We start from the raw sequence: 15,733 nt of genomic DNA on the forward strand, positions 1-15,733 counted from the left end.
GAAGGACGAATATGCCAATTAGCGCCAGAGCTGCGACCCCTCCTACTACCACACCAGCGATCAGACCTGTTGAGGGACCCGAACTTGAATCTGAGGATAATGCGCCTGCGGCAGCTGCACTCGACGACGTTGGTTCTTCCGATGCGGTACTTGAAGCTGCGCCCGCAGTTGACGATGCCTCTGTTGTTGTCGGTCCGCTGCTCCTCGCTGTACTGCTAGCCTCTTCTGTCGCACTCGTTGCCGTGATCTCAGCCGCAATGCTCGTAGGATTCGCAGGTGTTGGTAAAGCATTCACCACACTACCCGCTACACTCTCGATAACGGCCGTAGGCACCGTAACGCCATTGCTCGACAGCACTGACGAGACATCGCCAACGATGCTGGACAACAGATCGCCAATCTGTCTCCGTTGACGCTGATGGTTCCTCCGCACTTCCTCCGCGCCAATGCTACCTGCCGCAAGACAATAGTCGCTCGTATAACTCTCGGCGGTCGAACGATCCGGGTGCGATGTTGGCTGCGACGCGTGGTTGTCGAAGCATGAGACGCGCCATAGGTACTGTTCGCACAGGCACGTATAGTCGGGAATCAGGGTGGTATTGCAGGGAAAGTAACCCTTAACGGCGGATATGCAGGAAGTTATTGCACTAGATTGGTCAATGTCAGTAAACTTCGCTCCTGTTAACCAATTCGCGGTTGAGAATGTATAGTTACATTTGTTCATGGTTCGCGCCCTGACCAGCCGAAACAATGGGCCATCGCAACGCCGGCACGAGCTTGAGCAGGACACCAAGCATCATAAGAAGCGTGGTTGACGGATGAACGGACCCGGTTGAAGCGACAGCACCATCAGCGCTTTAACGTACTAGCCAGACCTACTTTCATCAGGCTTGCGAAGTGGCGGTAACCGGGCGTTCGATTCGTTGATCCTGCACCGGCAGAAGCGGGGACACCGACCCATCTATGCAATGCTCTGTTCCGAGCACCCGTCTCGCGATAGGAAACCTGTTGGCCATCGATGATGTAGGTGTGGAGGTGCGGCTTACCTGTGGCTGGGTAAACCAGGGGATCCGTGAGGTTTAACTGGTGGGGAGAACTTTAGCCTCGTACGCTAACGGGCTGCCCTGATGGCATTGCAACGTGGAGACCATGAGTTTGGGCATGATCACCGTTTGTGAGACGAGAACGCGCCGAGCTAGGATAATTGACGTGCGCAATTGTGCGACGAGCGTCGATGCACCGCCACACCTGTAGTGTTCTGGGCCCGCGTACTCTGTATAGAATGTGGATTTGTGATGCTTGGGGTATGGTAGAAAGTGAACTGCCGACTCCAGAATGATGCTCGCTGAAAAGAAATGGGTATTGAAGCACTGCCACAACCGTCCTCCAGGCCCTGGAAGTGTCCATTGAGAGACATTCAATAGAATCTTACTTCCCGTTGGTACCATCACCGTGACCTTCCAACCGGTTTACCAACCTCTTGACGCCACTCCACTCCTCGCTACGTGTCTGGACACCTCCAAGATCATCGCCCACCTCGAAGATGGTGACGACGCCATCCATGCCTCCCACTGCAACTCTGCGCCCTTCGTTCCTCTCCCATGCCAACTTGTTCAGACTCCTGTTCATGTAGCCAAGACCAGTTGGCATGTTCGTGAACGCGCCACGCTTACCGTCACTGGGCTTGACCGATTGAACTGGAACCTCGACATCTACGTTTATGTCCCAGACTTCGAGACTTCCCGCTCCGTCAACAAGCGCGAAGACGGAGGGTTTGACAGGCGACCATCGAACGTCATAAACGAGATCTTCGCGTGCGATGTCGAGAACAGGTGTTACTTGTTGCGTTGCACCAGGAAGTGTTGGGTTGGTAGCGCCTGTAGCAGCCGGCGGGCGGACCTTCCAAAGCTTGACGCTCCAGTCGACACTCGACGACAGAACAAGGTCCCCTAGATCAATCTGACCCTTGGCGGGATGGAAGTCTAGACTCATAACGGGCGCAGCATGGCCAGCGTACTTTACGCGGCCGTCTACACCTGCTTTCGCACCGGCTCGGTCATAGCGATGGCATGGGTAAATGGTACCCTCTTCTGTGCCTGCGAGGAAGTAAGTTGGATCCGATTGCGGGAAGGCTATGCTGGTCACTGCCATATCGTCTGTCTTGGCTGGCGGTGGTGATGTCAATTCAAGGAACTCTTGGGGCTGTGAAAGCATGTCAACAGTCCATCCACACACAACACCATCCGTCGAACACGAGATGATGTTGTTTGCGTTCTGCGTTCCGACAATGTCTAACGAGTAGACGGGGTGTGTGTGACCGGAGCCAGTAAGCGGTGTCTTCTGCACTGGTGCGGACTTCGCGCGAGTGTCCCATAGCAGCACTTGCCCTGAGTAGGCGCCTCCAACAATGAGATTTGGGTGGAACGGGGAGAACTTTGCAGTAAGGATATCGGACTGCGCATGGAAGATGTACTCGGGTCGATCGTGCATGTGCAGGTTCCACACTTGTACGAGACCGTCAGGGTCGTGTGGCGCGGACGGGTTCTTGGTGTACGAGGCAAGGACGAGTTCTGGGAACTGTGAAGCATGTCAGTGTCATAATCGCCAGACGTCACTGCACTCCATACCTTTGTTGAGAAACCCAGATCTGAGATCATCCTCTTCTTGCTCCATCGCTCATCCCAGAACTGTGCAATCTCCTTGATCCGGCGACCCTTCTTGCCTCCGCTTGAACCATAACCTTCATCGTCATCGTCGACGTCTACACCACCATTTGCGTAGTCTGCCAAGATATCGTAGCCAAGTTGTTGGTCAAGCGCTCGCTCCAACACCTTCGTGCTGCGCTCGACGAAGCCGATGAACTCCTCCGAGTTCTCGACAGCCGTCAATTCTTCGTTTGTGAGGGTCTTGAACGGGAAGTTCTCTTCTGACCCTGGTTGTTGTGCACCCTCTTCGGGCGCTTGCTGCAGGATCTTGAGCTCCTCCTCGATTTCCTTGCGCAGCTGCGCTCGGATCTCCTCGTCCCTCTCCTTCTGTCTCCGGCTCAGCCTCTTGCTCTTGGGTGACCGCGTAGGGCTCTCGTCGCGCTCCGTGTCGCTTCCCCCAATGCCTCGGTCTTTCGACGGGGTCCACTCTATGCTTGCTTGTACACCCTTGCTGTATGTGATGATCTCCTTCTCCTTCTTGACCTCATTGGTGACCTGGCCATCGGCCTCGTAGACTGTCGCTAGCGGAGCAAGCGAGAGAGTCTGCATCTCTCGGTCAACCATGCCGGTGAGGGATGGGAAGCCCGTGGATCCTTCATTGTCGCTGCTCAGTTGACCTGCGCTGACTACCGATGTCGGGCGAGTTGGTCGTCCTGCGCCTGCCGGGGAGCCAGGTTGTGTAGAACCGGGTCTACTCTCCCCAAGGATGCTATTGATGAGGTTGGTGACGTCGGTTCTGCGGTCGAGGTCTTCGCTGCGTCTTGGTGTCGGCGAGAGGACCTGTAACGTTAGTCAGTCACTGATTAGATGCAATTGGACATGTAACCTACTTCTCCTAGAGGACTACCAGTCGCAGATTGCCTGCTGGCTGACTCGGCCTTCCTCAGTTCTCGCTGGCGCTTGAGCTCGGCCAACTTGGCTTTCTTTGCGAGAATCTCATCGCGCCGCTGCTGCATTGTCGACTCCATGGCGGAGACGGGCGAGGTGGGATGCTTGATCGGGTATGTGTCGGCGCTGTGGTAGAAGACTTAAGCTGCGTCGTGTGTCCAGAGGCTGTTTCCTCCCCGCCTTTAACTTTCCACAGACAAAGGCAAGTGCAATGTACACAAAGGCAGGCGCGTCGGGTGATGCTGTCGCGCCAAGCGGTGGTGGTTCAGGGACGCACTAGCTCGCAGCCAGCGATCCCGACCAAATCTTGCGCCAGCCAACCTCAACTTTCACAGCTCAACGCCCAACATCTCGCATCCGCCCCGACGCCCTCGTCCCGACTCTCCGGATCCCCTGCAGCGGTGACTTCTCATCGCCCGTCCGGAATACCTGCCATTGGACATATACGAGCTCGATAACGCCTATCGCAAGTCCTCGCACGACCCTCACCATGTCCACTTCCGTCGGTGTCAACGTACGCTCTGCCCCTCGAAGCGCTTGCCAAGGTCTCTAGCACGACCGTTTGGGCCTTCCGCTAGCTCTAGAGATGGAACAACCAGGCTAATAGTGGTATTTACAGGTCCTCCGATGGTCCGCCCTCGGATTCGGCGTCTTCTACGGTGCCTACCACCAGCTCTCATTATCCGCCGCCGATAGGGCAAAGGCCGCACAGAAGGACTGGGAGCACAAGGAGTCATTGATCAGGCAAGCAAAGCAACAATGGGCACGGGACCACCCCTCAGAACAGCCAAAGTCATCAGGCGGTACGTCAGACCGACGACACATGTCAAAATTCCCAACTTGGCCATGTGTATGATACAGCAGAATATATACTGACAACCAAACAGCCATCGCAGACCCGAAAGACCCCAACGCCGACCTCAACACACTCCTCGGCATAACCGACAAATAAGCGCACACCCAGAGTGATTCCGTTTCCTACGTTAGCATGGGCATAATGCGGCCGGGTCCCATCGAGCCGAGAAGCGGCTGGGTGGGGAGAGCAGTCAATAGTGGTACGACATCTACGAGATACCAATCTCTTGTACTATGTACCTTTTGTACAACATAGACGTCGAGTTGGTCACGTTTTCAATATACATGCTTCAGTTCGATCCTTCAAGCCTCGTCCGTATCTATATGCCATGTAGTCCCCTAGAAACTAGGCCAAGAATGGAGCAGGTTCGACTCATCGTGCGAGGACTGGGACTAATTCAGGAAACATGCCACCAGCGGGGTCATTACAGTCCGCGTGTAGACGCAGGACAGGCACCGAATATATGGAGAACCAGTTTATACCAATGTCGGATACGTCTTGAGCTACAGAAGTCATGGTTATCACTGATCCCCACATTCCAGACATTGCCTGCATCTCAAAAACCATAATTGTTGCCAATGATATATTCTATACATGTATCATCTCCGCCCCCGACCGGCCATGGGCAGGTTCTATGCTACACAGGACATCAAAACGCGCAGAAAAGATGAAAAGCGGAGCCGTGGAAAACGCCCTGCAACCCTTGGAAAACAGCAGGGCAACAGAAGAGTAGAAATGAAAAGCGCAGAGGAGCGGCCAAGGACAATATTAACAGACGGCGGCCAGCCTCCATAACGCTTTGTCAACCTTGGCCCCAGCCCGACCGTTTGCCACGACCATCCTACGACGCCAGTCGGAAGAAGGGCCAAGGTCGTATAATCGCACATTTTCAAAACCTACAAGGAACCCGTGACGATTCGTTTCATTATCCAAACACCTATCTCTTACAATACCTCGCCCACAATCTTGGCTGCCTCCTTGTATGTCTTGAGCAGCTTCTCGCACTTCTCGCGCTCGGCCTTGATTGTGTCGTCCTCGTACAGGAGCTCCTGGAAGAGATCCTCCTTGTACAGCGTTGACACGAGCCTATTTTGTACCACGTCCTTGGAGTGGTTGACGAGAAGATGCATAATCGCCTTGGGGACCTGGTCGGCGACGGTTTCCCGGACGATATTGAAGTACGATGAGATGAGGCGGCGGATGAGCTCGGTCTCAAGGGCCTCGCGTTCCGTAAGCGCAGGTGCTTGCTCGGGGTTTGATGGCTGTTGGACATTAGCATACAGTCAGGGCTACATGTATTGGAGAAACTTACGAAGCCGCCTTCGAAGTTGTCTCCTCCCATACTTGGACTTCGGGGAGGGGCACTCATGGCAGCGCTCAATGGCGCGTCGTAGTCATCGGTGTCTGGTGGCATCATGGCCAATACATGAGCAGGCTGCTTGTTGTCGCCTCTCCGGATGCTCTGCGCAAAGCTGGGCTCGCTGTTTTGGCTGACGTGGCGGCTGCCAGGCCTGTTGTCAAGCGCTGCTTGTGCTGCTTGTTGTGGGTTGGCGTATGCGTTGTTGCTATCTTTGCTGAAGAAGTAGTTCAGGAAGCTGTCGCGTGCAGTACCAGGAGGTGACCGGTTGCGATTGTTGAGCGCGGCCGTGGTGCTCTGCGAGCCGTTCATCATCCGCCCGACGGCAGGCGACATGCTGCGGCTGGTTTGTGACTGGTGTTTCCGAAGAGGGAGAGCTTTGAGAGTTCCACCCTCGCCGCCTTCGCCCTCTTCGGCTTCTTCGCCATTAGCACCGTTCTGGAGTTCCTTCATCCTCCTCTGTTCCCGCCTCTTCTTCTCGGCCTCCATGGCAATCTTCTTTTCTCGCTGCTCCTTGTCGTTGATAACAGATGACATGGCGGCAGCAGCTCCAAGGAAGTTGGGGTGGTTTGTGTTGATGTATGCCCTTTGGATATCGATGAGAGAAGCGACGTAACCTGAGCAAGGGCCAAGTTGCTCTCGCAGAAGGTCAGAGACGACCTCAATGAGCTTTCCTTGTAGCCTGGGGTACCTCGTCAATTCGGTAGAGCCGCAAGTGTGGCAGATCTTGATGAGTTCCTCGTATACAAGCTCCACGCAACGCTGACTGGGTATTTCCAAAAGCTTGATCTGAGGCTTTACGAGAAGGTCAAAAGCCAGCTCGGGTACGAACAGACTAGGCCTTGGACCAGTCGAGTTACGGATAGCCGTCCGGATGTCCAACACAGAGAGGTTCTGGGTTGGGTCCACCTGCTCGAGCGAGTTACCGAAGACGGAGTTGAAGATGTAGTAGATGCGGGCACCACCACACAACTCCTTGGTAGAGATCTCGGTGGAAGTACCGTCGATGGATGAGATGAAGGATGAGGCAAAGCGGGTCATGAGCTGCAAGATGAGCGAGCCGCGGTGCTCCTTTCCAGTGAAAGCCACGTCGCCGTAGCTTGCGAGCTCTTGTTGTGTCTGGCCCATGAGCGTGTTGAGGCGTGCCTTGATGTCTGGTAACCGGTCGCGAATGTGGGCCATGAGGGTCTGGTTGAGGCTCTTTGCGAGCAGCTGGGTACCGCAACGGTTGGCCATATTCCGGTACGCAGGGTGGTGTCGGAAGAAGTCCCGCTCGGCTTGCAGGGCATCAGAGAGCGACTTGTTGCCCTGGATGTCTTGTTGTGACCGGTTGACAATACCAATGAAGCCGAGCTTGAGAGGGTAGACGCGACCAGAGAGAATATCCATGGCGTTTGTACCGTGATCCATAAGATCCAGCTTTGTGAGGACACCGATGGTCCTCTTGCCCATGGGGTCGACATGGCGGGCTAGCTTCAAAGCTTCCGAGTTGACGAGATCGACGTTGGCGGGGGAGACGGCGAGGATGACACTGTTGGGCTTCGCAATGTACTCGGTGATGAGGTTTCGCGTCTGCTTCTCGATATCGGAGGGCTGATCGCCAATGGGCACCTGAGGGAGTTAGCTCCGGGTCCTGGCAGAAAAAAGTTGCCTGACTAACCTTTGTCAGACCGGGCAAGTCGACGAGCGTCAAGCTGAGGACGTGCGGGGAGTAGATCTTCAGGTTGATGGGCTGCCTGTTGATGCCCTTGTTGTTTCCTGCTATCCTCGACGTCTCGTTCTCGATCTCGCGTTTGACATCGGCAAAGTCGTAGAAGCGCTGGCCCGGGATGTGGAGAAACTCTCCCCATTCTTGCTGCCCGGCTACGCTTGCGGGGGTGTGTGGTACGTGGACCTCGTCATCGTCGTCTTCGTCGCGTTCGCTCGGGAGGTTGATGAGCTGGAGGATGAGCGGCCGGCGTGTGACGATACCGCTGCCACGGGGAAGGAAGTCCTTGCCGACGATGTTCTCGAGTACCGACGACTTTCCGGATGATTGTGATCCCACGACGACCTGAGGCAGTTAGTAGGATTCCTGATAGACTGTGCAGAGCTGCGTAGAATCTGCTCTGCGCTCACCGCATTCTCTTCTCGGACTGGGGCGCACATACAATCTGGGGTAAATCTAGGGAATCATTTCCAATTGTGTTGAAGACCAGATCCTGCAGCCTGTTGACAATGTTGAGGAGCTCCTCGCCCAGCGACGCCATTGCGCTGGTGGTTATGTGTGGTTTCTCTGCTCCTTAAGGGTCCGGTTGTTGGTAGAACAGCCAAACAACACGGCGGAATCGTGTGTGAGCCCGATGTCGTCCTGCGGCGTGGAGATAGTGTTGCACGGTGCAGATGCGGGATCGGCGAAGTGATCGTGGCTGATGGCGGCTTCGTCGGGTCAGAGGCTCGTGATGGAGTGCCTTTGCTGCAGCTCCGTCGTCACTTCGCTTGAAAGTTCCAAGGTTTGATGATGGTGCACGTGACGGCCAGCATGGCAATCCACCTGGCAGCCACCCCACATTCAACATTCACATGTCTCCTTAATCTTAGGTCATATTGTTCATTCCTTTCGCATAAAGGAGGCAACACCCTCAGCCATGTGGCCACGCGCACCCGTGTTGTTAAAGCAAGCACACGGCTGCTGAAACCTCCTCTTCTGCTGGTCGCGAGCCCTGCGAACGCCACCACACGCGAGGCAGCATGCGGCTCGGCTCCAAGGCCGGACATGGTGTACAGGCTGCAGCAAACCGTATGTAGAGTGTGCACACGAGCAAATGGGTAACAGGACAAGACTTTTCCACCACATGAGCAGCATCAGCAGTGCCTGTGATGCACGACCCGTGGTCAGCATTGGATATGGACAACATAAGACTGGCTGGCTTCGCAACACAGCTGGCGCACGAGTCGCCTAGGATTTCTCGAGGATATGTGGATTACACTCCCCTAGTCCGGCCACGTAGTATCGCATTACCTCTCTGGTCACTGAGAAAGTACCATGGACACGCTGGCGTACGCTGGCTCGCGCTCGGGTATTGTCGGACCCCGGGATTTCCCTTGTACTAGGCGACGGCTATCTATCAAGCCCTCCAGCCTTATCTCGCTGCGAGACGCGGCCAGACGCGACAACACCAAATTATCAAAGAAGATCTCCAGCTCCTATCTCCGCATCTTGGGGAATGCATTGTGATCGTCAGGTCGCTTCGACGTCTTCTACCGCTAATTGGGAAAGGCTCATGTAGCCTCTAAGTCCCTGCGGAAGTCCGTCTCCGCATAAGCTGATAGGGTCTACACTGCTATGACTGATTCATTGTCTTACGACCAAGCTTCCTCCCGAGGGAAGCCTATCATTGTGATAAGCACTGTTATCATATTCACCGCAAACAAACCTTGGAACGCAGCAGGAGCGTTCGCACACCGACTACAAAGGTAGCGTGCCTTCTTCTCGTTTGTTCTCCCCCTTCCTGATCATCCTCACACCTCCACACCAACTTTCAGCCCTAAATCTATCCTGGGTTTCTGCCGCTTTCAGCTTTCGTCCACCTCGCTCGCATCATCTCCGACGCCTCCATGGCCCCGGAGTCTCTCACTCTTACTACCACCGAAGAACAGCAGAACGACGTTACAGTGGGGACTATCACTTGCACTGCACCTATCCCGTTTGGAGGGGATGAACAATGGCTTTACCTACCCGCAACCAAGAAGTTCGATCTGTCTCGGGGCTCCCAGCAGAAGATGGTCTTCGAGTGCGATGAGGAAGATCGCAACCACACCGGCTTCATGATCGACCCTGGCAACTCGGTTTTGATTGTTGTCGATATGCAAAACTACTTTGTTCACCCACTCTATCGGGATCACGCCGCAGGCATCGCCGCTATCGAGCCGACTCTGAAAGTCATCGAGAGATGCCGTAAAGAGGGAATCCAAATTGCCTGGCTGAACTGGGGAATCAGCGACCATGACTTGAAAAAGATGGCACCTGCTATCCAGCGAGGCTTCAGCAAGACTCTGGGGTGGCACGTCGGACTTGGCGCACAGCTGCCCGATGGTCAGGGAAGGTGCCTGTTCAAGCGGACCTGGAACGCCGAACTTTACGACCCGTTCAAGGCAGTCGCTCAGCCTGGCGATTTATTCTTCGACAAGACGCGCATGTCCGGACTTTGGTCTGAGAAAGAGCCTCTTCACGAGTATCTCCGCACATCTGGCAAGCAAACACTACTTTTCGCCGGTGTCAATACGGACCAATGTGTTTTTGGCACCGTGTCAGATGCCTACTCTTACGGATGGGACTGTATTCTGCTTCGCGACTGCACAGGCACCATGACAGGCCGAGGAGCTCAGGAGCTTGCCGAATATCAAGTCTCGCAGAACATGGGTTTTGTGATAGACAGCAGTGCCTTCTGCGAGGCACAGATTTGTGAACATTTTGAGGGTTGCTGATTCAGCGACACATGTCTTCTACGTTGGCGGTTTCCTGGCTTTTTTTTTTGTTCTTGAGCGTGCTATCCGAATACCCGTAGAGCTACACCAGCCTAGCAGAAATACAATCAATATATGACATCTGTATGACTCGCGCTATCCGAGGGTTGCAAGATCGACGTTGCCCAATCATGTTGTAGCTTCCCCGAACGTTTGTGGATCTGCATAAGTTGAGGTACGAATGACGCACGACGAGGTTGGGTGGAGACTCCTCCCCATAAGGGCCTACCTCACGCGATAACGTTCCTGAGGTCATCTCAACGCTCTGCTGCACAAATCCGGGACAACGACGAGGCTTGAAGCTATTTTGACACTGAAAGATTATCCCCAAATCGACAAGCCGCTATTTCGCCAGCACGATGTTTTCCCAAGTCTCGATTGGGCTGACGTCCCTGCTGCCGCTCTGCGCCGTTGCGCTACCAACTGAGCAAAGGCCATTGATACTCAACGGCCCTAAGAACGTCCAGGCTGTTCGGGCAAAGTAAGGAATTTCATCAAAACTACAAGCATCGTACTAATATTTCACAGACTTCAACACGCTGAGATCATTCCCTCCGTCATTGATGACTTCCTGCCTAGTCTCACAGTGTCCGTTCTCTGGTCAGATTCCAAGGCCAAACTCGGCAACACCATCGAGCCAGACTATCTTGGAGAACAACCCACCATAGTTCTGCACGATGACACAAGCCCGGACGGAATGCACAGTACCTCCGACATGAGCTACGTCGTCACACTGACCGACCCTGACGCGCCATCACGCGACAACCCAGAATGGGCAGAGATGTGCCATTGGATAGCATCAAACGTCACCACCGCGCCGAACACCTTCTCGATCCTACCACTACCAGAGTTTGGTCTTACAGAAGAGACCGAGTCGACAGACGGCGGTCCGGAAGACGTGATGGAATACAAGCCTCCTGGCCCGCCACCAAAGACAGGCAAGCATCGCTACGTGTTCCTCGTCTTTGCGCCAAAGAACGGAACGACTGAGCCGCTCCATGTGAGTAAGCCAGAGGATCGCCAGCATTGGGGTACTGGAAAGGAGGGTGGTGGTGTGCGAGAGTGGGCTGAGCACAATGGCCTCGTGCCTGTTGCTGCCAACTTCATCTACTCGCAGAACGATAAGCAGTAGGCACGCATCGATGCGCTTATTGCATGCATGGAATGCCGAGGGCACATGCATATTCGATGGCTGTTTTCTTTTCGAAATCTCTCTGCAAACGGCGGAGGCGTACTGTCAGTAGCGTACACATAGCATTGATACCAACAATCTCGTAACGAATGCACGTAATCTGATTTCTTCAGAGCGAGCGCTCTCATCGTATCATCCCATCGTTCCTCGTGCCGTGCGGCGAACAAGTAGCCCTACGGCGCCCCGATCGCGAAATATGTGGGGCGACAGCACCCGGGCCGAGCTGGTTGCGCGCACCCCGCGCGCGTCTTCAGCTACCACCAACAACCCGCAACCACAGCTTCCGGCAACTCGTCTCTGTGCCGTCCATGCATTGCAGTATCGCGCCACTTAGGTTTCCGGTCAAGACTCAGCAGCCGTCGACTGCATCTCTGATTATCCGGACGAGGGTGTGATAACTGAAACCGCCTGTATCAACCGGCTGCGCAACCAATACCAGCACTGCGAATAGAGGCCTGCGCGTCCGAGACGAATCGATACGAAGATAACCTGAGCCTCACAATCTCTCCACACTCCTCGTTCAAATCTGCGTATCGACGCGCCTGGCCGGTCGACCACAATGAAGTCTATACCACGGGGAAAAAACATGCGATGCGACGTCGTCTTCGCACGTTCACTTCGATGATTACACCTTCGCCGAGTCCTTCTTGTGGTAGATGTCAACAAGATACCGAGCCTCACTTCCTGATGAGCGGCATCCCATAAGCGGTCGAGATTGCGGCGATGACGGTTGGGCTCTGACCGAGCTGAATTGAGGCTCAACACCGACAAATCACGACGAGATTACTGAGGTGGTCCTCGTTCGCACCGTGACGGAAAACATGCATTGCATTGTCCCATGATGCGTTCCTATCGTGCGAACACTATGCACGTTCCACTGGACGGGGGCGTTGACGATCGTTGGCCGGCTGCATACGGCAATTACGAGCGTCAGACTAAATGTCGTCCGGCGCCTATCAGCGATACACAGCCCTCTCTACTGCTCGGTAACCAGTGGTAATCAAAGAGACAGGATGCTGCAAGATGTATGCCACCCTTGTACCGGTCAGACTTTGAAACTCCGAGACGGCTTTGTGTACGCGCTCGTCAAATCATCTAGGCGCATAGGCTTAAGGTTTCAAGTCGATCGTAACACAAGTCAGGATATGGATGTGCTGTCGTGGTGGTACAATCTTACATACATACAGGGCTGAGCGTCCCGAACGACTGAAGCCAGTCAGGATGCTTTCTTACCGGTGAATGTCATTCCAAAGCCGCCATAGCTATGCTCTGCATTTCACCAGTAGGTGGTTTCGGAGTCAACATACATTGTGGACGCTGCCATCACTCGCATCGCGATTGGACTTGTTCCCCGCTAACGTCCAGTTCAACCTTCTGCTGTCCGACTTTGAGGCTGCATAGTGCTACCTACTTAAATCGCATTGATGGCCCTGTGTTAGGAGAATAAGCCAGTTACCGACTACGATAACTGACCGGTACCACAAGTCTCCACGCTTTGTGCGCTGTTTCGTTGCAAATCTCTGCTACGCCTTCCGCACTGCCTCAAGGCTGTGTCGCACCACGTCTGATGATGTCATTGGAACATCCCACCAGCAGCATGTCGGTAAGTTCCAGCATGTACGAACGAACTTATTCCACTTCGTTGGTTTTCCTGTCTCAGGTGAGAACCTACGGTTACAAGACGAAGCCTACTGATACCGTATTGTAACAGCTTTCCGATGACGACATGGGCCGAAACCAGGAACGTGGGCTGTATGATGCAATTGTCGACCATTTCACGTACAGCGAGTTCTCCCAGAAGGATTTTCTCCCTCAGGACGACTTCGAATCGCTCATCACCGAACATACTATCAAAGAAGAGCTAGACAGAGCTGCTTTCGGGGAATATGATGCGTCACTTGTCAAGTACATTACGAAGCACGCGCGAAAAACGTTTGCTACGTTAGTCTATGGAGACGCAGTCCGCAGGGCTATCAACCTAGAAAGGTTCGAATTCGGCGACAGATACCTTCCCATCGCTCTTGAAGGGCCACGTCTCATCTCTCTCAACGGCTTTGCGCGAGATTCTTCCGCGTGGAAGTGGTTTAACAAATGGAGGACACAGGAGAAACATTTCTTCTGTAAAGAGCAATGGGTGTTTCTACCCCAAATCTTCAGGAACGATAGCACGATGGAGAACTTACACCGAGACTGCCGATTGCCCTTTATCGCATGCGAATCTCAAGGTGAAGGAGGCAGTTTCAGCTTGTTACACAAGGCTACCATACACCGTGCTCATCAAACAGTCAGTTCGGTCAGTATATTTATCTTAGCATATTAACGATTTGCTGACAGCAATAGGGCAATCTCGTGATTGCCATCAAGGAACTGCGAAACAAGGAAGCCGGTGCCGATCAAAGTGAACTCGATGCGCTAGACCTGGCGAGGCAATTGAAGCATCCACATATCGTGAGATTCGTCGGCGGCTTTAGGCAGAACTTCACGAGCCATTTGTTATTCCAGTGGGCGGACGGAGGCAACTTGCGGTCGTACTGGAACAACGAGGAGAATTGGTCTCGAGATGCAGACCTCATAAGCTGGACTATTGAACAGATACAAGGACTTGTTGCAGCACTCGATCAGTGGCACAACAATCCGTCTAGGCTTGCATTAAACGGTCGACATGGAGATCTCAAACCAGAGAATATTCTTCGATCTTCTGGTTCGCACCGTGGAATATTTCAAATCGCAGATCTGGGTCTGGCCAAGATACACTCGTTGCCAACGCATGCAAGAAATAAGCCTTCAGCATCGCCAGGTGGAACACTCCGCTATAGGCCTCCGGAAGTGGGCCGAAAGATCTCCAGGTCCTACGACATGTGGGGCATGGGCTGTATCATCCTGGAGTGGATAATCTGGTTAGTCTACGGCATTCACGAGCTTGACGAATTCTGCCAGCAAGCATTTCCCGAGGAATTCGACGCTTTCTGGTTGCGCGACAGCGAAAGTCGCACCACTAATCCAGTAGTGGCATCGTGGATGAAACACATGACCGACACATGTCTAGCAGACGGTGACCAATGCTACAGTGCTGCCCTACGAAAGCTTTTGATCTTCGTTAGAGACAGGCTACTGGTGCCAGATTCGACAGAGCAAGATACAAGCGACATCTACCACCCATCCGCTGACAACGAGGAAGTACCTATTTACATTACGCCTGCATCAGATGTCAGACACACGTCTCCTATATCAGGGAGAGCAAAGGGCAAAGATGCATGCAGGGAACTTGAAAGGATCAGCTCGACAACTCACGGCATTCCCTACTACATGTACAATCCGATGGTTAACATGAGCGGACCTAATGGGCGAGGACCAGCGACACCGAGCGGGTTATTGAAGCCTTTCTCGACACCCAACTTTCGCCTAGAGGTGAATGGTCCCCCCGGCAATCGATGAGCAACTTTCTGATGTCAAGTCATCAGCAGAAATCGCGCGATCTGGTACGTCTGTACTACCAGCGACGACAAAACGGCGGAATAGCCAACACGAAAAATCCCTACGCAATACCTGGTGCATTGGATATGTGGATAAAACAATTCGATAATCTTTTCGCAAAGACCTTCTTCGGCACCTTAGACAGCTACGAATTCGAAAGGCTCGCACCCATGTACCCGATTTTGACTCCTTTATGTCAGAATTGTTCGCACACTGAAACGGGCATCTTCTCAAGAGGATCGTTCGTAGTATCACACGAAAGAGCACAATCATCTCGTGCAATATGTTCACTGTGCGCCGTCATCTACATGGCGATGAACCACACGACTGGAGAGAGCAGGCACAAAATGGTGCTAAGGGAGGGGTCTTCGTTAACCTTGGGAAGGGGAGAACCTCCATTACTCTCGTTAGTAATAGGCCCAAGTCCCGGTAAGTTGTGGGTCTTATTGCTGCGAATCACTACTGATACCGAACACAGGCCTCAATCGGTTTCCGGATACTTACCAGAGAGGCTTGCCAGTTCTACCGGGGCCTGGAAGTTCTACCCAGGTCAAATTGCTGAAGAGGTGGATCAAATGGTGTGATCTCTTTCACGAATGCAAACCGACAAGAGTAACTATGCCTCACAGACTGGTCGAGTTGTATCCAAGAGGAAATCACCAGGATCGCGGTCGCTGGGATTCAGATACATTGCGTCTAGATTGCGACAATATGAGGAAAGACAACAAATACGTGGCTTTAACACACCGGTGGGG

General features: G+C 53.6%; 5 protein-coding genes across 5 annotated transcripts; 3 read left to right on the forward strand and 2 right to left on the reverse strand.

The window, feature by feature from the left end:
• Positions 1-1,428: 1,428 nt before the first annotated feature.
• J4E92_006521 (uncharacterized protein) lies at positions 1,429-3,673 on the reverse strand (the record flags this gene model as incomplete). The annotated part of the gene is made up of 3 exons (XM_051497888.1): positions 1,429-2,577; positions 2,628-3,485; positions 3,536-3,673. 3 exons carry the CDS (start codon positions 3,671-3,673, stop codon positions 1,429-1,431), a joined length of 2,145 nt encoding a protein of 714 aa, XP_051351614.1.
• A 410-nt stretch (positions 3,674-4,083) lies between these two features.
• On the forward strand, positions 4,084-4,545 carry J4E92_006522 (uncharacterized protein; the record flags this gene model as incomplete). The annotated part of the gene is made up of 3 exons (XM_051497889.1): positions 4,084-4,107; positions 4,213-4,396; positions 4,481-4,545. 3 exons carry the CDS (start codon positions 4,084-4,086, stop codon positions 4,543-4,545), a joined length of 273 nt encoding a protein of 90 aa, XP_051351615.1.
• An 848-nt stretch (positions 4,546-5,393) lies between these two features.
• Positions 5,394-8,055, reverse strand: J4E92_006523 (uncharacterized protein; the record flags this gene model as incomplete). The annotated part of the gene is made up of 4 exons (XM_051497890.1): positions 5,394-5,711; positions 5,762-7,417; positions 7,467-7,859; positions 7,957-8,055. The coding sequence occupies 4 exons, from the start codon at positions 8,053-8,055 to the stop codon at positions 5,394-5,396; spliced, it is 2,466 nt and encodes an 821-aa protein (XP_051351616.1).
• Positions 8,056-9,403: 1,348 nt separating this feature from the next.
• J4E92_006524 (uncharacterized protein) lies at positions 9,404-11,444 on the forward strand (the record flags this gene model as incomplete). Its single annotated transcript, XM_051497891.1, has 3 exons — positions 9,404-10,226; positions 10,685-10,793; positions 10,841-11,444. The coding sequence occupies 3 exons, from the start codon at positions 9,404-9,406 to the stop codon at positions 11,442-11,444; spliced, it is 1,536 nt and encodes a 511-aa protein (XP_051351617.1).
• A 1,657-nt stretch (positions 11,445-13,101) lies between these two features.
• On the forward strand, positions 13,102-14,939 carry J4E92_006525 (uncharacterized protein; the record flags this gene model as incomplete). Its single annotated transcript, XM_051497892.1, has 3 exons — positions 13,102-13,107; positions 13,216-13,797; positions 13,845-14,939. The coding sequence occupies 3 exons, from the start codon at positions 13,102-13,104 to the stop codon at positions 14,937-14,939; spliced, it is 1,683 nt and encodes a 560-aa protein (XP_051351618.1).
• Between the last annotated feature and the right edge of the window lie 794 nt (positions 14,940-15,733).

Source organism: Alternaria infectoria (genome assembly GCF_024043175.1).
Source record: "Alternaria infectoria strain BMP 0036 chromosome Unknown scaffold_10, whole genome shotgun sequence".
Classification (NCBI taxonomy): domain Eukaryota; kingdom Fungi; phylum Ascomycota; class Dothideomycetes; order Pleosporales; family Pleosporaceae; genus Alternaria; species Alternaria infectoria.